At 42.7% G+C, this 21132-nt stretch overlaps 2 protein-coding genes across 2 annotated transcripts in view; one reads left to right on the top strand and one right to left on the bottom strand.

Moving 5' to 3' along the window:
• Positions 1–21132, bottom strand: part of LOC124503034 (interleukin-36 gamma-like) — a 162959-nt gene that overhangs the window by 89248 nt on the left and 52579 nt on the right. The window lies entirely within an intron of this gene.
• On the top strand, positions 7441–14275 carry IL1B (interleukin 1 beta). Its single transcript, XM_047067753.1, has 7 exons — positions 7441–7498; positions 7918–7979; positions 8518–8566; positions 10194–10398; positions 10943–11104; positions 12352–12482; positions 13464–14275. The coding sequence occupies exons 2-7, from the start codon at positions 7927–7929 to the stop codon at positions 13671–13673; spliced, it is 810 nt and encodes a 269-aa protein (XP_046923709.1). The 5' UTR covers positions 7441–7498; positions 7918–7926; the 3' UTR covers positions 13674–14275.

Below are 21132 nucleotides of genomic sequence, written 5' to 3' on the forward strand. Positions count from 1 at the left end.
ATTACTACATGCTGGAAGATTTTCCAACCCTCTAATGCCACGGAGAAAAAGGAAACCCAAGTCAGAGGTTGGTGAATTCTGGAATACCTATCCATTATACTGGAGTTTGGGCAGAATGTTTATAATACCTTTATACAATCAGACTTCCTCATTCCACATTGCTTACTAATTAGGGGAGATCAACCACTTAGAATCTGGGCCCCAGACTGGACCACTGAACCCAACAAATCCTGAGTGGCTTGACTAGGAACTTCCTATTTCCAGAAGATAGAAAACTCAGTTACAGCCAACAAGAAGGAAGTGATTGGAGAAGCGAAATTAACTGAATCCTGGAAGGAAATGGCCAAATCACCTTCAATTATGTAATAACCAGCAAGTAGAATACACACACCCCAGGCAGTTTAGGAGAGAAGAATTTCATCATAATTTTAGGAGCAAAGTATTTGTAAGCATTATTTTTTTTTAAGCTGATGATTCCAAGGGTAGTAATCCTAAAGGGATTTTTTTTTTTTTTTTTTGAGAGTGCTATAACAAAGTCTTGAGGAGATAGGAAAGGACAAAAGAAATCAAACAACAGAGCTGACAGGAGCAGGTGAGAAAGTGAAAAGGAATAAGGAAGAAACTCAGAAAAGGGAAGAGAGAAATAAACACCCAGTTCGCAAGGTCCCAGGGTGACCCTGAGAGAAGGAGAAAGAAGATAATTCACATAACATGTCACAGCCAGGTGGGATAAGGAGGGAGGACAAGGGAACAGAGTTTACTCTAATCCTTTTTTTTTTTTTCAACGTTTATTTATTTTTGGGACAGAGAGAGACAGAGCATGAACGGGGGAGGGGCAGAGAGAGAGGGAGACACAGAATCGGAAACAGGCTCCAGGCTCTGAGCCATCAGCCCAGAGCCTGACGCGGGGCTCGAACTCACGGACCGCGAGATCGTGACCTGGCTGAAGTCGGACGCTTAACCGACTGCGCCACCCAGGCGCCCTGAGTTTACCCTAATCCTAAAAGGACAGTGTGGAAACATTTATGGCCAGAGTTGCCAAGATTCATGAATCTGCCAAGCCAATGTCATTTAGAAGATAATTGGATCATTGAGAAAGAGGTCTGTGCACTGTGGACAGCACAAGATGGGATTAAAAAAAATATGTGTAACAATTAACACAGTGATTTGGCTCAGTGATTTAAAAAAAAAAAAGAATCTGGTTTAGGCTCAACTAAACCATGTTTGAGTCATGGTTCCAGCATTTACTAGTTATGTGATCTTAGATAAGTTATCTCTGTCAGCCTCAGTTTTCACATAGGTGAAATGGGTCATACTATCTGCCTTAAAGTTTATTATAAAGACTAAATAAGACAATGAAAAGAAGCACCTGGTACGTAATAGCTGCTCAATAAAGGACGGGTGGTTTTTTTTTTTTAAAGTATTATTTCTAACTTTACATCTGAGAAAAATGATTTAATACAATGGTATAAGACAGGGGCTTGCATCCTATGACCTGAAAGATAAATCCAGTTAAGCTCATTCATTTACATGTTTTCTATGGCTGCTTTCTCACAATAATGGGAGACTTAAGTAGTTGCAACAGAGACCCTAAGACCCACAAAACCTAAAATATTTACTAACTGGCTCTTTATAGACAATGTTTCCAGACTCCTAGTATAAGCGGCACTAGAGCCCGGTGTTTGGGGCTGACTGTCTTACACCCATTATGTGCAATAAAAGATATAGAGTAGAAAAATGCCTGGCATCCACCTTACCTACCAAAAGGGCTTTTGCTACTGAATCCAAAGGAAAGACAAGTTTCCATTGGCCTCTCAGAGGTGGAATAATGACTCAGTCAACAGGGAGAAGCCTCTGCAGACCGTATACTCACCAGACCCAGTGGCCTGCCTATATATTTGAGTCCTCCTTGTTCTAGACCAAGCAGGGAAATGGCCCATCCCTGGAATCTGCCTGTCTGCCCTGAGTACCTGGATCCAAGAGTGGGGCAGGCCCAATGGAGATGATTCTATACAAGGAAGAGCAGAGGTCTCAAAACTAAAATCACACTCTCCCAATCTGAAATAATCACTGAAACAGAAAGAAAAGGAGAGAAGTATCCATGGAGACTGGCATGGCTACACAGGACACTGTAAATACTTTCAGACACCAGAAAGACCCATGGAAATGGTGGAAAGAAATGACAGACTCTTTTTTTTTTAATGCTTATTTATTTTTGAGAGGGGGGAGGGACAGAGAGAGAGGGAGACAGAGGATCCAAAGCAGGCTCTGCGCTGACGGCATACCATGAGATCATGGCCTGAGCCGAAGTTGGACGCTCAACTGACTGAGCCACTCAGGTGCCCCCAAAATGACAGACTCTTAAGAATATTGGAAGTCAATGCCAAGGATGAGATGGGACTTGGCAAAAATGGTGGGGACAGTCATGCCTTAATGCTGTTCTGCACAAGAGAGTCAATAAGAAAGAAATGGCCCATAGCAGAGAGTAGATACTACAATTAAACATGATAATATAAGAACTAACCCATGATTATTTGGGTTGTCTTCCTGTTCAAAATGATTAAAGACCATTGGGTGAGGCCAGGCTTGATAAGAGAGACGAGAGGCTTAATATCAGATATAAGGTGGCACCAAAGCACCCGCTCTGACTAAATGCCAGTCTCCTGTCTTGGAAAGATGACCAGCACAGAGGGCAACGTGCAGTTGGTAAGGGCTTGAATGACTCAAGAGATGAATCTTCCCACTACATCCTGGCATTGCCAACTCCCCACTTCTGCTTGTTCCATTTTCGTGGGCCTGCATTGCCATCTACACCACCGTCACCCTTCTAGGTCCTCCCCCAGTGCAACTATTTCTGTAGTAAGAAGTTTTCCGTTTATTAGGGACTTGAAGGAAGTTCTGTGGCCTGACTAGTCTTCTTGGAGAGACAGGGTTTGATACACGTATTGTGCAATATGCCTGTCTGACACAATAAGAGGTTTCACTTCCTAAGATGGTCAGGATGCTGCCAGGTTTGGGGTCCAGGCTATGGGGATGGGATGAGACATGGCAGAACTGTAGAAACTACTACGTCAAGGGGCATTGCCCCATGGCTCCAAAAATTTCCCTTGAGCAAAAAAGAATGGGAACTCATGCAACCTGGATGCTAGAAGATAGAGAAGTAGATTTGAGACTCCCGACCTCAATCTCAAGTCCTTAGAAATAGAATGGTTTAACTCACAAATGACGCTTGAGTCTCTTGCAGACCTCCCTTTCTGTCACTGGCTTTCACCCTCCTTCACTCAGCTTCTAATCACATCAACAGGCTGAAGGCATCTCTGTGTTCTCTGTCAAGAGAGCCCACAGAGCTATCAGACCACCAGGTCCTGCTGACCCCAGCATAAAGACTCTAAGGAAGGTAGTAATTCCTTCAGTGAAGTTTGGGGACCAGTGTTAATTTGTAGAGTGAAGACTGTGGAAGCAAAACAGGAATGTCCATCAGGTTCCCTAGACAGGACCTCTAGCGTGTCTGCAAAAACAGCCATTCAATTTTATGAGGGTTCAGAGTTGAGAACTGACTATTGCTTACCAAACTCACAAGAAATTGATGCACTGAACAGGAGGCAGCTTTTAGATTCCCTGTGGAACACACAACTGACCAAGGACGGCATTCTTGTGACCACATTCCTGATATCAAGGTATTAGGAACCTAATTAAGATTCAGAAGGCTGCTCGGTGAGCCAGTTTGCTGAGCGATCCTTGCCCCACAGTAAGGTCTATTTCCCTCCTACCTGGAAAAGTCAGGAACTCTCTCCTACAGACAACATAGAGCAAGCACAGTACCTGGCACATAGCAGGCACGTACTTATTTGAGGGAAAACTGTCAAATTCCTGTGCACCCATGTAGGCAGCAAATTTTCCTGTCTCAGTTTGCATGCTAGGCACTGTGCTAGACCCAGCTTTAAGAGTTCACAGCTTCCTGGGGCACCTGGGTGGCTCAGTCGGTTGAATGTCTGACTTCGGCTCAGGTCAGGATCTCATAGTTTGCGAGTTTGAGCCCCGCGTCAGGCTCTGTGCTGACAGCTCAGAGCCTGCAGCCTGCTTTGAATTCTGTGTCTCCTTCTTTCTCTGTCTCTCCCCGCTCACACTCTGTCTCTCTGTCGCTCTCCCAAAAGTAAATAAACCTTAAAAAAAATTAAAATTAAAAAAATTTTAAAAAAGTTCACAGTTTCCTAAGGGAACCAGATAAGCCAGCAAGGTTTCAATTCAGTGCCATAATAAGTGGGGAAGGCCCCATTCCTAGATTCCATGCATAGTTTATGACCTGTCATTCAATCATTCTACAAATGTGAGGGCTACCCTGGCCAGGCATTCTGCTGGTCTCTGAGTTAAACAAAGTTTGATAAAGAAAAAAGAATCCCATTTACAATAGTATCAAAAACAATAAAATAAATAGGAATAATTTAACCAAGAAGGTGAAAGATCTGTACACTGAAAACTTGAGACATTGATGAAAGAAACTGAAGAAAACCCAAATAAGTGGAAGGATATCTCACGTTTGTGAACTGGAATAATTAATACATTAAAATGTCCATACTACTTAAAGCTATCTATATATTCAATGCAACAACTATTAAAAATCTAGTGGCATATTTTACAGAAATGGAAAAAAAAATCCTAAAATCTGTAGGGAACCACAAAAGACCCTGAATAGCCAAAGCAACCTTGAAAAAGAACAAAGCTGGAGGCATCACACTTCCCAATTTCAAACTAAACTACAAAGCCATAGTAACCAAAACAGTATGGTACTGGCATAAAAAAGATACATAGAACAAAGGAATAGAATTGAGAGTCCAGACATAAGCCCATGCATACGTGGTCAGCTAATATTTAACAAGGGAGTCAAGAATACTCAGTGTAAAAAAGATAGTCTTTCTAATACATGGTGTTGGGAAAACTGGATATTCACATGCAAAAGAATGAAATTAGAGGCCCCTAACTTGCACCATTTACAAAAATTAACTCAAAATAGATTAAAAACTTAAAAATAAGACCTGAAACTGTAAAGCTCCTACAAGAAAACATAGGGGGAAAGCTCCTTGGCACTATTCTTGACAATGGTTTTGTGGATGTGACACCAAGAACACAAGCAACAAAAGCAAAAACAAACAAGGGGGACTATGTCACCCTGAGAAGCTTTTGCACAGCAAAAGAAACAATCAAAACAAAAAGGCAACCTCCAGAATAGGAGAAGGGATCTGCCATATTACAGGTAAGGGATTAATATCCAAAATTTATAAGGAACACCTATAACTCAATAGCAAAAATAAACAAATAAATAATCCAATTAAAAAATGGGCAGAGGACCTCAATAGACATTTTTCCAACAAAGAAATTCAAATGGCCAGCAGCTACATGAAAAGATGCCTAACACCACTAATCATCAGGGAAATTCAAATCAAAAGCAGAAGAGATACTACTGAGGATGTAGAGAAAAGGGAACCCTAGAGCATTGTTGGTGGGAATGTAAATTGGTACAGCCACTGTGGAAAACAATATAGAGGTTACTCAAAAAATTAAAGATAGAACTACCACATGATCCAGGATTTCCACTTCTAGGTATATAGCTAAATGAAATGAAATCACTATCTCACGCATCTGCGCTCACAAATTCATTGCAGCTTTATTCACAACAGCCAAGACACGGAAACAACATATGTGTCAACCAACATATGAATGGGTCAAAGATATTTTATATAACACACACACACACACACACACACACACACACACAGAGGAATATTATTCAGCCATAAAAAAGAAGGAAATCCTGCCGATTGTGACCATATGGATGGACCTCGAGGGCATTACACTAAGTTAAATAAGTCAGACAGAAAAAGACAAATACTTTATTATTCCCCCTATATGTGGAATCTTGGAGGAAGAGGAGAAAAAGAATAAGGAGGAGGAGGAGGAGGAGGAGGAAGTAGAGGTGGAGGAGAAGAAGGCAAACTCATAGAAACAGAGAAAAGAATGGGGAGAGTGTGTTTGGTCAAAGGATGCAAACTTCAAGTTATAAGATGAATAAGTTCTAGGAATCTAATATACAACATGGTGACTATTGTTAACTATTCCATATCATATACCTGTACTTGAAAATTGCTCTCAGGGTAGATCTTAAATGTTCTCACCAAAAAGAATATATACACATAATTATATGAGGTGATGGATGTGTTGATTAACCTTAGTGGTAATCTTTTTGCAAAATATATGTATAGCGAACTGTTATGTTGTACGTCTTAAACTTACACAGTGTTATTTTTGAATTATATCTCAATAGATCTGGGGGGAAAAAACAGTCTAATAACTCTTGGAGATACCAAGACATATAGTTGCAGCTAGATAGTCTTATAAAAACAATAGTCCAAGGGCACCTGGGTGGCTCAGTCGGTTAAGCGTCTGACTTCCACTCAGGTCATGATCTCGGGTTTGTGAGCTCGAGCCTCACCTCAGGCTGTCTGCTGTCAGCACAGAGCCCACTTCGGATCCTCTGTCTGTCTCTCTCTGTGCCCCTCCCCTCCTCATTCTCATTCTGTCTCCCCAAATAAATAAATAAATAAATAAACTTTAAAAAAATAGTCCACATTTCAGAGTTAACAGAAAAATTATTTTAAGCAGAAAACATCTTATCTGCATTTTAAGGAGGAATTGTGCTCCTGAAAGCTTGACTTATTCACAATCTTTTCAAATACATTCTCAATCCAGGCTCATGCACTGTTCATCAAGCATTGATACTGATTACATTTGTAACTGGCTAGGGTACCAGCACCTGTTCTGAAAGGGTTGCATGAGCTTGTCTCCAAGGTTCCCCCAGCCCCATCAGGAGCCTAACCCCTGCATAAGTATATTTTTTCTGCCCCATCCTAGGAGGTCAACTGTCTCCCCAGAGGCTCCTATAATGGACCCTGAGCTCCCAAAGTAGAAAACAGCACCCTCAATACAGACTGGGAGGGTTACTGTCATTTCTTTTTACCCCTTAATCCATCTCCAAGTGGGAAGCCTCCTAAATTTAAGTACAATGCATGAGTGAGGAAGCATGTTTGCGTATGTATCTCTATGTCCTCCACTTTGCCCCCAGAGATCCCAAATTAAAACATTATTCTAACCTAGGAAAATCCTGTATTTTAATATTGACACCATTCATGTAATTGTTATCAGGAAAACAATACATATTTGCATAATGACACATTTGCAAAGATGTGTCATCATTTGCTACCATTTGCCCTTCCATGGCCTAGAGAATTATTTCATTTTATCTTCTCCCAGAAGTTCCCATCAATTCTTTTTTTAAAAAACTTGATTGTGAAATTAGTTAACCAAAGGGGAAATTTCTCAGCTCTCTACTTCTGCTTTTAAAGAATATAAAAGAATGAGATTGAAATTGGCAGAGAGCAGATCTCTCGAGGCACAGCAGCCCACTCCGGGATTCTATTCTCTCCAGTCAGTCTTCATTACTCAGGTACAACTTGAACTAACTCTTCTTTATGACTCAATCCTAATCAAGTCTCTCTGTCCCTCTCTCCCTTCCTCTCTGCCTAAGGGCTGGGTTTTCTATAAAGATGCCACACGTACTACTATGGTTATGATTTGTGAAATATTCTGGGAATGGGCACTGCTTATGTAGCAGCTGACATCTGAGAGATCAGTGTCAAAGCCTCTGCTCCAGATCTAACAAATACACTCCTGGTTTGGGTTTGGGTTAGCAACTGTTTCCTCTGGACCCAAAGGAAGGCTCTTTCACACATTCACTCATTCATTCAAAGGCTGTTTCTCTGCATGCCTGCCATGTTGCAGGTGCTAAGGGAAATTCACATAAGAAGGCGGCCCTCGTGGGGACTGGCCTGGCAAGAAGTTACTCATTTTCTCCTCTTTACCCAGGTTTCTGAAATGGCCATGGCAGCAGTACCTGAACTCACCAGTGAAATGATGGCTTACTACAGGTCAGTGGGGAGACTGAGACTAGCAATGTGAGCAGGGTTCCTCTTTCAAGAGTGGAGTGTTATCTGTGCTTGGAGACCAGATTTGTCTGGCCAAACTGCCTCTTCCAGTGGCAAGTGGGGTTCCAAGTGAACCTGGTTTAACGACATATTTCCCACTACAAGTCCAGCCTTGGGGCTGCATAGGACATTCAGATGTTGTTGCTACAGGGGCTTCCTGCAGATGACAAACAGGAAAAAAAGATTCCAAGTGCACAATACAGGGGACTCCTTGGCAAAGTTTGGCTTGATGGAGAGGAAAAGTTCAGATGTTAACTGGGCTGGAAGTTAGGTCTCAGGCTCCAACAGAGAGTACAAAGGATATCTGCCCCGCCTCCCATGCTGCCCGTGTATATTAGCATAAAACTTGCCAACAGCTTTCAGTAGCTTTAAGAGACATGCTATTTGCAGTTTCCTATTAACAGTGGAGACTGTTTGCAGGGAAGGGAAAACAAAACGTGTCTGGGAGACTAACTGAGCAATCTCTCTGTTTTTATTACAGTGATGAGAATGACCTGTTCTTTGAGGCTGATGGCCCCGAAAAGATGAAGGTGAGACCGTGGGCCAAGCTCACAACTCCTGGAGGGACTAAGACATGAGAAAGGCTCCAGGAAAAGGGTTCTGGGCCACCTTGTTCCCGTGGCATTTTGTGATGGAAGGACTTTCACCTCTTCCAGTGAGGCAGATGCAGATGGCACGATATCGCTCCCACAGTCACTCACTGAGGCTTGGCGATGGTGGCCATGTTCATGGAGGGCGAGGAGGAATGGCTGTGGGGATAAAGTTTGCTATCTCTTGTTTGGAAGGCGGCCCAGGCTCCAGTGCAAATTTAATTCTCCTTTTAAGAGAGGGTTCAGCCTACATTAGTCACTGAAGTCCTTGGGAGTTCATGTACATCTGCCCCCTTTAAAGGTAGAATAGCTTTTTGCTCCCTGGGATAGAGCTGATGACAATAAGATGTGGATGACGTAAACAAAAAGATGAATTCGGAGTTGAAAGAAAATCATTCACTTGCTATTTGACCTTAAAGAAGCCATTTCACCCCCTGGACCTCTGAAATATAAGGGGCATGCACTAGATGATCTCTTAGCCCTTGGCCTCCTGTAACCTTCAGTCTTGAAATACTGTCAGTGATAGCTAAGTTTATCCCAGGAAATGGGTGTTTCTCTGACTCTCACCTTTACTGAGAGCCATTTTGACGTTCAGGATGTCCCTTCTTTTCTGTATGAGGCCTAATAACTTTCCAAGGTGCCATCAACCCAGCCAGATCAGTTGCACAGATTAGCAAGCAGCCACTTTTCTCTGACTTTTTTTTTCTTCTTCAGTTCATGGCATCTTCCTCTAGCCTAATAAGTCAGTCCCTATTGCTGTTCAAAGCCTATTTCTCTAAATGCTTTAAAACCAGTAACTGGTTTACTCCAGCCCTGAGGGGAGGTGGTGGGGGTTGGGGTGCTTCTCTGTCTGGCTCTTTCCCTGCTGTTCCTTCCATAGCCTGTCTCTCCCTCTGCCTCATCTGGAGCCTCAGCTCTGAGCAGGAACTTCTCTCACTCAGCTTTCCTCTGTGCTGTTAGAGGCCTCTTTAACTGTTGAGCATTCAAACCATTATCGAGCCACCAGGGCAACCTCACTTAAGCCCTCATGCAGTTTTGTGGTTTCTCTGAATAACGGGAAAGTGGGAACGTATTTCACACATAGTAACCACTTGTAAAGTATTTGTAGAATGCTTATAAAACAGTGTTTAGAAAAAAAGAAAGAACTTGTATAGGATAATTAAAAACCTGTTGAATGAACATAGATGAATAGAAAATGTTATGATCACCATTGCCATGAAAAATTAAATATACAGTGTTAGAGCATTAGGGACCCAAGAGGACGCAGTTGAAGAAGGTATACGGCCAGGTGGAGTAGTTTGTGAAGAAGATAAATGAGGTAGACATGGGTTTTATTCTAAAAGAATACCATCTAGGCCATCAGAAAGCCCACAGTTCTGGTTTGGGTTCTGTCTCTAACTCACCATGTGTCCTTGGGTAAACCACTTAACCTCTATATGCTTCAGAGAGAAGAGAGTTCATCATTAGAAGCTCAGTTATCTCTAAGGCCCCTTCTACTTCTCTGATGTCAAAATGGGAGCTCTCTGGCCCAACTACCTTAACATACTCTTCCTGGGTCTCTCCACAGGGCTGCCTCCAAAACCTGAGCCACAGTTTTCTGGGAGATGAGGGCATCCAGTTGCAAATCTCCCACCAGCCCGACAACAAGAGTCTTAGGCATGCCGTGTCGGTCATTGTGGCTATGGAGAAACTGAAGAAGATATCTTTTCCCTGCTCACAGCCCCTCCAGGATGAGGACCTGAAGAGCCTCTTTTGCTGCATCTTTGAAGAAGGTACTTAATGAGAACCAAGGGCAGACAGGAGATCTCTGGTCATTTCCTTTTCAGAGTCCATAACTCAACAGACAACTAACCTACCCTAAAGCTAAAGTCCTTCAAATGTAGAAGGGCCAGCAATGAGAGAAAAACAGAGAAGCCTAGAAACTAAATGAATTTAGCTGAAACTCTTCTTAACACAAAAGTGCCATAACTATTCACATTTGCCAGTTACTCTCCCATTCTCAGAGGTTTTCATTTGCACTACCTCCTGCAAGTCTCACACTGTCCCTGTTGGGCTAGTGTTATGGCCGTTGCCATTTTACGTGAGTAGCTCTATTGTTAGTCTACAGCCAGCAGTGGAACTGCAGCCCAAATCTACATCTCAGGATGCCAAGTCCAGAGTTCTCGCACACCCCAACTTCCTCCCCACCAGTGTTATAATCGAACTCCAGCTACACATTGTCAGATGTCCTCCAAAACACCAAATTCGGCTGCCTTACATCATCTGGCCTGCCTTTCCAATTTTTCTCCTAAATAGCATATATGCTCCACATTTCAGAACCCATCATCTGTGACACGTGGGATGACGGTTTTATGTGTGATGCGGCCATACAGTCACAGGACTACACGTTCCGAGACATAAGCCAAAAGAGCCTGGTGCTGTCTGGCTCATATGAGCTTCGGGCTCTCCACCTCAATGGACAGAATATGAACCAACAAGGTAACTGGGGACGTTTTGATTCCTTTCTTGGCCTCCTGACCCTGTGCTAACTCTCCACATTTTTAACAAAGTAGTACAATAAGGCAAATTATGACCTAAGTGGAAAAATGTATAATGTATAACAGGTAAACATTTGTGTTTTGGTCCTAGCAAGGACACCAGATTGATTCCCTTAGCATGTTCATTTTTTTAGCAAGAGATGAGACTCTGAGAAATTAGAATGCTCAAGCACACCCAGGACCATTGTCCAGCCAACTCTTTGAATGATAGTGTAATGTCAATGCTTCCATTAGAAAGGGGTCATTTGATGGACATGACCTAACTGCCTGTGGGTTCCTTTTTCCTGTCGTTGAGGTTGAAACTAGGATGGTGAAGAGATACTGTGTCCATCCGCATTCCCAACCCTGCCCCCTTAACCCAAACATCCTTCCCGCCCAATACCAGATGGTTCCTTGTAGGGAAATTTTACTGGCAAGCAGGAGCTTATCTCTCTCTACTGCAGCCAGCAAATGTTTCAAGTCTGGAGAGCCCATTAGTTGTGGGAATCCGCCTGGCACCTCACCACTGTGGCTGAACCCTGTATGCAAGAGGGCAGCCAAGGGAGCAGCTGAAAGAAGCGGGCTGTTCCCTTCCAAGGTTGCTGACCTTGGAGAGAGGCATCCCAGCCAGGCCAGGACGAACCTGTTTCTTCAGAACTGGGTTGTGAGCATGACCTCAAGGCCCCCAAATGAGATGGTGATGACTAAGGAAGACTAAAATGAACGTCTCTTTGGAGCCACTTTTCCCAGCTAAGCCTTACCTCTCCCAAGTTCTTCCCACTTGCTGCTCCATGTTCCTGAAACAGATCTGTGCCTGATTTCTTTCGGGAGCCCTGATCTACCTCTTTTCTGGCCTTGCACATTGATCAAATTGTTCTGCCCGTACAGATGGGCACACCACTGGCCAGTCACAAAATGGCTTCCTTCTTTCAGCATTTAAAAATCAGACCCCCTAATTCTTCATTGCCACTGTGATGAGGCTCTAAGAAACCCCTGCAGACCTTCTTTCTAGAAAATATGAAATCAGGCAACTAACCCTGCTACTGTCTGTGACAAGCCAAGTTATCCTGTCTGTTAGGCCATAAGAATCTTAGTGTGGGTTCCCACAGAAGATGTTAATTGTATGAGTCCTGGGCTCGAGGTCCAGTTGTTGGGCCAGCCCTGCATGGCTGTGCGTTCCTGACCACAAGGCCCCTTTCCGTTCTCTAGTGGTGTTCCGCATGAGCTTTGTGCATGGGGAGGAAAATAGTAAGAAGATACCCGTAGTGTTGTGCATCAAGAAAAATAACCTGTACCTGTCCTGTGTGATGAAAGACGGGAAACCCACCCTACAGCTGGAGGTGAGTACCAGGGGCTGAAGGCTTCCTAGGCTTCACTGAAGCACATTTAGCCCTCATTTATTTCCAAAACAACCACCTTTTTTGCTCAGAAAATACGGGAGCGTATCTACTTGGTAATTTTGCATAAATGTAAATACATTTAATGTAACTACCAAATGCATGAAACTTTCACTCCCACCACGGAAAATTAAGTCATTTTGCTGATGTTATTATGTCCTGCCATTGTGACCACCCAACAGATTATACAGTGTTAGGGTTAGAAGGCTTATAACATTGTTAGGCCTACTCCATTTGATAAATGACACCTTAGGAAATGAATCAATTCAAGGGAGCTGTCACCTGTCATCCCCTCCACTCTCAAAATCACCTGCCACCCCACCCCCCTAACCAGCTTTGCCAGCAAAAGTTTCAATTCTAAGTTGAAGTCATTCTAACCAGGGCCATAGAGAAAAATACAGCAAAAGTCCCTGGAAATTAGGTAGTCCTACAAGTTTTCACCTAATGTTCACTTTTTAATAAAATTCTCACTTATAGGGGCACCTGGGTGGCTCAGTCGGTTAAGGGTCCGACTTCGGCTCAGGTCATGATCTCACAGCTCATGAGTTCAAGCCCCACGTCAGGCTGTGTGCTGACAGCTCAGAGCCTAGAGCCTGCTTCAGATTCTGCGTCTCCCTCTCTCTCTAGCCCTCCTCCGCTCATGCTCTGTCTCTCTGTGTCTCAAAAATAAATAAACATTAAAAAAATTGTTTTTTTTTAATTCTCACTTATGTTATGCTCCCTACCATTTGATATTAAGTTTCAGAAAAGAGAAAAAGCTCTTTTAGTCACTACACAGAAAGTTGGTATCACAAAGATAAATCAGGAGTCTGGATCCTGGTCCTATGACTCATCAGTTTCCTCTGTAGCTGAACAAGAGAATAACTTTACCTGAGTGTCTTTGTCCCTTCCCTCATAAAAATTCTTATTTCTGTTTTGCTGCAGATGTTAGACCCCAAAGTTTACCCAAAGAAGAAGATGGAAAAGCGATTTGTCTTCAACAAGACAGAAATCAAGGGCAATGTGGAATTTGAGTCTTCCCAGTTCCCCAACTGGTACATCAGCACCTCTCAAGCAGAAGAAATGCCTGTCTTCCTAGGAAATACCAAAGGTGGTCAGGATATAACTGACTTCATCATGGAAAGCGCTTCCTAAAGAGACCTGTACCCTAAAGAGAGTCCAAATGTGCTGAATAACCCCTGCTGGCTGGCGGAAGGGGAATAGAAGGGCTTAAACATGGCCTCAGGCTGAACTTCACTATTATCTAATCAATGCACAGCTGTCTTCCTTAAATCACTGCTAAGAAGATCTGTCCGCCAGCCAGGAGGAATAACCCCTTCTTCCCAGGGCCAATCCTCAGGTCCCCTCTACTGAGCCAGGTCACCTTTATCTCTTCTACTCACTCAAAGCCACCTTGGCAGAAACCATTACACTTTAGGTTCAAAGAAACCCTCTGTCCTTTGTGCCCAGCCTCTGATGAACAACCTCTTAAGTATTTATTTATTTATTTATTGGTGGGTTAGTCTATTTAATTTAAGTCAAGAGGGCCAAGAAGCATCAGTGTCTGTGAAAAGAGCCCAGCCTTCAATATCTATGAAATTAATTTAATTTGCACTAGTGTGCCATCTTTATACCAAGCCCTTTCACCAAGGCTGAAAAATGTATAAGCTCAGGTTGTTTACATAGGAATATTTATGAATGATTAAGTATGATCACTCTGCTTCAATGATTCTGAAATAAATTTCACTGAAAAAATATTTTTTTTTCTATGTGGTAATTGCCTTTTCTGGGATCTGATCCAGAAGAGTAAAGATAAATGGGGCCATGAGAGTTCTCCTTGGGAAGCTGTAAGCCCAATCCTCGTCCCTGAGCGTGGCAAAATACCTAGGAACATCACCGGCCAGCAAAGACAAGCCTCCCTATCCCTCCCCTTCATTTCCATTTTTCAAGAAAAGGATATTTGGTACACAAGTTTCATCTGAAGAACAGGATCAGCTGAAGTAAGGGAGGAAGGGTTGGTGGTAACAGCCACCAACAATTTCTCTACTCATTTATTCAACAAACATGTATTAGGGAAATGCTATGTACTAAGAGCTACAGAAACAAGACAGGTAAGGCATTTCTAGTTAGATAGGAGAGGCAGATATATACAAGCAAAAATAAGGCAACCTGGCAAAGAGAGGTAAGCTAAAGTATGAAAGGAGCAGCCAGGAGGAGTGACAACATCCGCTGTGAAGGACAGAGGGTCAAGGAGGACCGACCTATGAGTCAAGCCTAGAAGAATGAGCAGGATTCCTTGTACAGAAAAGAAGGGAAAGGGTACTCTCAGTAGTGGGACCAGTATCATCAAAAGCATGGAGTGAAGAATAAAGAATGAATGATGCAAAGAGTAAACTTTCAGAATTGCAGAAGTCACCACCAGCAAAGTCAAAACACCAAAACAACCTAGGGAAAAAATACTTGTAACTGTATCTCACACAAAGGGATAATTTGTTTAATATATAAAGAGTTCCCTCAAAAGCATTAGAAAAAACATGAACATAAATCCAACAAAACAATAGGCAAAAATCTAACAAAACAATGTATTAACAGGCAGTCCACAGAAAAGGAAATACTATTAGATCTTGGACAGAGTAAAACATGCTCAACATAACTTATAAGAAAATTGAATTGGGGCGCCTGGGTGGCGCAGTCGGTTAAGCGTCCGACTTCAGCCAGGTCATGATCTCGCGGTCTGTGAGTTCGAGCCCCGCGTCAGGCTCTGGGCTGATGGCTCAGAGCCTGGAGCCTGTTTCCGATTCTGTGTCTCCCTCTCTCTCTGCCCCTCCCCCGTTCATGCTCTGTCTCTCTCTGTCCCAAAAATAAATAAACGTTGAAAAAAAAAAATTTAAAAAAAAAAAAAAAAAAGAAAATTGAATTAACAGTACTTTGAGATAACAGTGTTATCCTATCAGATTACCAAAAATCAAAGTTTAACAAGATACCCTGTTGGGAAGACTGGGGAAACCCCCACTCTAAGATACTACAGGTGGGAGTATAAATTGGTACAACTCATATAGAGGAAAATTTGATAATAACTATGAAAATTACAAATAAACAACCCCTTTGGCCCAGCAATTTCATTCATGGGGATTTATCCTACAGGTGGAAATATACCCATGTGAAATGATACATGATCAAAATTACTCATTTCACATCACTTGTAAAAGCAAAAGATTGGAAATAACCCAAGTGTCTATCAATGGGAGCCTGGCTAAATGAATTATGAGACATCGATACAATAGGATGCCATTCTATATGCATTCTATAATGCAGCTATAAAAGAATCACAAAGCATTCCACACCAATATGTTGACTACAGTATAGCATTAATAAACTCTTGTCATATATTGTATTTAATGTAACTGGCAATAAAGCAGCAGAGGAAAGGGTCTACATCTGTAGGCAGCCTGACCTAGAATGAAGCAAAGCCTTCCTAAGCTCACTCTTGTATGGAAAAGCAAAGGACTGTAGTCCAGAGGTGCTTTGAAGGGACAAAAAATACACTAGTGCCAGCTGTGGGCACCTTCCAACATTCTGAAAAATCACTGATTTCTGCCAAACACCACAGCCTGAGACTGAGCATCTGAGCATGGGAGACAATCATCCACAATCCCTCAGTGAGAGAGAGAGAGAGAGAGAAAGAAAGAGAGAGAGAGAGAGAAGAATCATTGGCTCAGTTGTGATGATGTGATGTTCGGCATCACATACTACTCGTATTGCAAGACATTGCTCGTTTATCAAGATAAAATTTATTAGAAATGTTTGCTCATCTTCAGAATACTCGCAGAACAATCTAGGGCACAGGAGCTAGATGGAGGCCCTACGACCTGGCAAGAGCTCCTTCTCCCAACTCTGTCTGCTTCATAACTGCAGTGCAAAGGATGGGAAGGTACCCAAGTGGTGCTCATTCGCCAGTACATGATAGAGCTGGTGGGAGGCTGGTGGCCAGTTCAGGGAAGAAAGCAGAAGTACCCCTGGGATCCCCAGCAGTAATACTGTCCCCTTTCCTTGGTTGACTGATACAATCCCACCCACCTCTCTCAGGTCCAAAGGGAGAACACGCCAGAAAGAATGACAAACTTGAAGCCATTGAACCTCATAGGAAGCCAGATTCCAAATCAACTATATGAGTGCAAATTGGTACAGCCATTTGGGAAAGAAACTTGGCCATGTCTAATTTATTTTTTTAATATTTTTTATTTATTTTGAGAGAGAGAGAGAGAGAGTAGGGGTGGGGCAGAGAGAGGGAGAGAGAATTCCAAGGCCACTATGCACTGCCAGTGCAGAGCCCCATGCGAGCTGGCACTCACAAATGCTGAGACCATGACCTGAGCCAAAATCAAGAGTCACTCCCTTAACTGACTGAGCCACCCAGGCGCCCCATGTCTAATTTATTTTTAACATGACTTATGACTCAGCAATTCCACTGTTTGGTGCCTTCCCCAAACAATTTCAAGGATGTTTATTTTAGAATTGTTTATAAAAAGTTCAACAAAGTAAACTGGAAACAACCTAAATGCCCACTGGTAAGGAAAAGGTTAAATAAACCATGGTAAGTTTTAAAAAGTTTTTAATAGTGCTGAAATGGAAAGAGATTCAGACAAGTCATCAAGAGGAAAAGTCAAACTGCAAAACTGTTAGCACAGGATGATACTATTTACATAAAAAAGCACTGCACATCCAAAATGCATGGCCATGTGCTTCTAAGAGTATGTAAGGCAGAGAACTCTAGAAGGGTACTGACTAGACTAAAAATAGTGGTTACTTGGGGTAGGGTAAGGTGGGGGTGGAGCAGGAGGGGAGGTCGTTAAGAGGAACTTTAGCTTTATGCTTGAATTTTTTACAAGAAGAATGTATTTGTGAATTACTTACATAATTTTTTTCAATCCTCTGCATTAAAATGTTCAAAAGACATGGGTTTCAATTCTCGGAACTGAGCCAAAGACTAAAATTGACCCTCCAAGGGCTATTCTATTCCTGGTTTGGAGCCAAGTTCTTTCCCTGATAAGAGCTCTCCCTTTCTCTGCACTAGGTGTTCTTACCCTGGAAAAGAAAAATAACCTATTTCTAACGCTTAATTCTTTTTAATATTTATTTATTTATTTTTGAGAGAGAGAGAGAGAGAGAGAGCGCCAGCATGCACGCACTGTATGCAAGCATGCAAGTAAGGGAGGGACAAAGACGGAGAGGAAGAGAGAGAATCCCAAGCAGGCTGCAAGCTGTCAGCACAGAGCCCACCACAGGGCTTGATCCCAGAAACTGTAAGATCATGACCTGAGTCGAAATCAAGAGCCGGATGGATGCTCAACCCACTAAGCCACCAAGGAGCCCCGAAATAGCCTGTTTCTAAGTGGAAAGGATCAGATGATTTGATCTGATCCCTCCCCAGAACCAGAACCCTCCCCCCACTCTACCAACCACATGCAATATAACGGAAGTAGGTAGTCTTTACAATGGGCTGGGAAGTCGATTTGTCTGCACCGCCAGCAGGTAACACACCACACCTACCAGCTACCAGCTTTCAAGGGGATCCCATGTACCCAGACAGTAGGAGGCAAGTGCTTATAAATTTGAGTCCACACGGTTAGGGTGTGGCTTATCCTATATGCTTGGGCTGGAGTAAGCAAGTATCTGGTGGGGGGAAGGTAAGTGATGCAGTGGTGTGTGGGAGCCTATCTAGGTTGGGGGTGGGTGGTTGCTACAATGTCCTTCCAGTGAAGGAAGGATAAGTCAGCCTGCCTTCTGTGCAGACCGGCTCCCTGCCACATTCCTCATCCCCCTGGACAGCCTTGCTGAATTATCCACAAACATCTGATTCAACTGGAAGCCAGGGTGAGAATGACTTAGAGAACTGGTGTGATGCCCACTCAGGGATGCAGAACCAAAGTCAGAGCCTCCTCCCAGTTCTTATCACATCTCACCCAGATCCTGACTTCTAAATTGGCACTTTGGAGCAAGCCAAGTGAACAGATTTTCCCCCTGGGAAGTCCCAAAGCAGTATGTTTCTTATTTGTAGAAGTATGATTGTTTGCTTCCACAAATAATCATGAAAATTCAAATCCTTCTTGGAAAGCAAATCATGAAACCATGAAACGAGGCACACGGAGCAGGAAAGGTAGACAAGGAGGGTGCCAGGGGCCTGGGCCACTCTCTCAAATCAGGGGTCTCCCTGTCTCTGAGAACATCTCACCTTCTGGCAAATAAGGCAGCTGCAGTTAGAGGGATCCAGGTGAAGCCTGTGCTTGGGCAAGCCTGTGCTTGGGTCCCTCAGGGGACCAAGGTGTCAGTTGTTACTGGTATTCAGCCACCCTCTTCCTGGCCCTGAGCTTCCACACAGGCTGTTTGAAGGGGCCAATGCTTCTCTTTCTCTCCAGCCCCTCACCTCCATCCCGGCACCCAAACCCATCAGCCCTCAGAGACAGAAAAGGTATGACATCCTTTCTATGCCAGGGATCAGAAGTGTGAGATGAGGGAGTCCTAGCCACCACCTGAGCATCCTGACACTGCAAGTCAACCTGAAGAATCACCTAGCCAGACGGTCCACATGGTTTGCGTGTGACGGCTCAGTTTGGATGAGTCCCTGGAACGGAGGGATGTGTGGAATCCAGATACATACAGGAGCATCTACACACTGTATTTGGCTTTAAAATACAATATATCATTGGGCTGCCTGGATGGCTCAGTAGGTGGAGTGTCTGACTCTTGGTTTCGGCTCAGGTCATGATCCCAGGGTCCTGGGATGAAGCCCCACATCGGGCTCTGTGCTGAGGGTAGAGCCTGCTTAGGATTCTCTCTCTCTCTCTCTCTCTCTCTCTCTCTTTCTGTCCCTCTACCCCACTCATTCTCTCTCTGAAACAAAAAATAAAGTAAAATAAAATACAACACATCAGGAACACCTGGAAAAGATGTCAAGTAGAGGAACTAAGCCTCGGTGCCCTCCTAGCCTTGGGGATGAGACCCTTGTCCCAAGTATGTAATGTACTCGATGCACCATCCATCATGGGCCTCATTTCTAGAGCAGTGAGTCCAATTCCTCCCCCAAAAGGCCCTTCTAGGGCCCTAATCCTTGTAAGATATTGGTCTTCTGATATTTTAGCATACAAACCACCTACAAGAATTCTGAAAAACTATGACTTCACCCCTTTGCCAACATACATGTTTTAGGTTAAAATCTAAAATTTTTTGTGATTTTAAATAGTTAATTACAAAGGTTATCATTTCTGGAATACTGTAAATTTGACATAAAAAGAAAACTGCTACATCACTTATAAACATATCCAACAAAATCCTAATACCTCAGTGACTGATTCTTACTGTCATCCATCTAAAAATTACATGTTATACACCTAAAAATTCCACTTTAACGGGAGAAAATTAACAACATTCCTTTTTTTCTTGAACTGATATATCCATTCATTTCTCCCATGAAATTTTAATATAATGTAACACATATCATGCCTAAAAACCTTTTACTGATCATTCTATGATACTTCTTTGCAATAATAAAAATGTGTTCAATCAAAACTTAACTTTAAAAAAACTTATTTTTTATGTAAATATAGGACGTTAAATTTAAAAAAATTCTTCTAGATTGAATCATAATTACAATTATTGTTAGCATAAAATTGATCAAAATAACATAAATATATAAACATATTATGAATATTGATTATTAGCGGGGCGCCTGCGTGGCTCAGTCAGTTAAGCGTCTGACTTCGGCTCAGGTCATGATCTCACGGTTCGTGAGTTCGAGCCCCACGTCAGGCTCTGTGCTGATGGCTCAGAGCCTGGAGCCTGCTTCGTTCGGATTCTGTGTCTCCCTCTCTCTCTCTGCCCCTCCTTGATCATGCTGTGTCTGTCTCTCTCTCCCAAAAATAAATAGTAAAACATTTAAAAAAAAAAAAAAGGAGACTGACTATATTCTTTATTTAAAAAAATGCATATTGATTACTTGTGATATATCTTGATGAGACCAAGCTTTTTAAAAAGTTATTTCATACATTTATATATTACTCATAATTAGAATGATCCTACTCAACATTGATCCTATAGGTAGTGGGAAAACACGTACATATAAATAATACATAGATAGGAATGAAAGGAATTTTATTGTAGCTACGTCACACAATTCTTTGAAATCTTTCTAAGTTACTTGCCAAAATCACATAGTCAGTCATCTATCATCAAAAATTATGTTTAATGACTTACTATTCAACAACTTATTTAGGCCCTTCTTCAGTTTTGTTGGAAGTTAAGAAATGGAAATCACCCTAAGCCGAGACCTTCACTGGGGACTGAGACATTCCCTTTGTTTAGTGCCCCAGGGGTCCCGATTCCCAAGAGCAATGTAACTTCCTGAGAGGAGCAGTGTGTGGGAAGACTGGCTTCTCTTCTTTCTTGAAGGGTAGAAGAGCAAATATACAATGGGAAGTGAAGGTAAGCCTGCCTCCTTTCTGCTATTCACATGGCTGCCTGCCCTGATGCTGTTTATTGGACTGGATGAATGCCAGGAGTGACCACAGCTGATGTCAGGGCATCAGGTGACTACACAACACCTAACTGAGCTCTACTT

This window comes from Lynx rufus, unplaced genomic scaffold (assembly GCF_022079265.1).
Source record: "Lynx rufus isolate CCGP_SWC_20201006 ecotype Redwood Valley unplaced genomic scaffold, mLynRuf1.p SCAF_8, whole genome shotgun sequence".
NCBI classification, from domain to species: domain Eukaryota; kingdom Metazoa; phylum Chordata; class Mammalia; order Carnivora; family Felidae; genus Lynx; species Lynx rufus.

Excerpts from the sequence above, each read along its gene's own strand:
- IL1B (XM_047067753.1), top strand. The coding sequence starts at position 7,927 with ATGGCCATGGCAGCAGTACCTGAACTCACCAGTGAAATGATGGCTTAC. Across the intron at positions 7,980-8,517 it reads GAAATGATGGCTTACTACAG|TGATGAGAATGACCTGTTCT; the intron begins GTCAGTGGGGAG and ends TTTTTATTACAG. Across the intron at positions 10,399-10,942 it reads TTGCTGCATCTTTGAAGAAG|AACCCATCATCTGTGACACG; the intron begins GTACTTAATGAG and ends TCCACATTTCAG.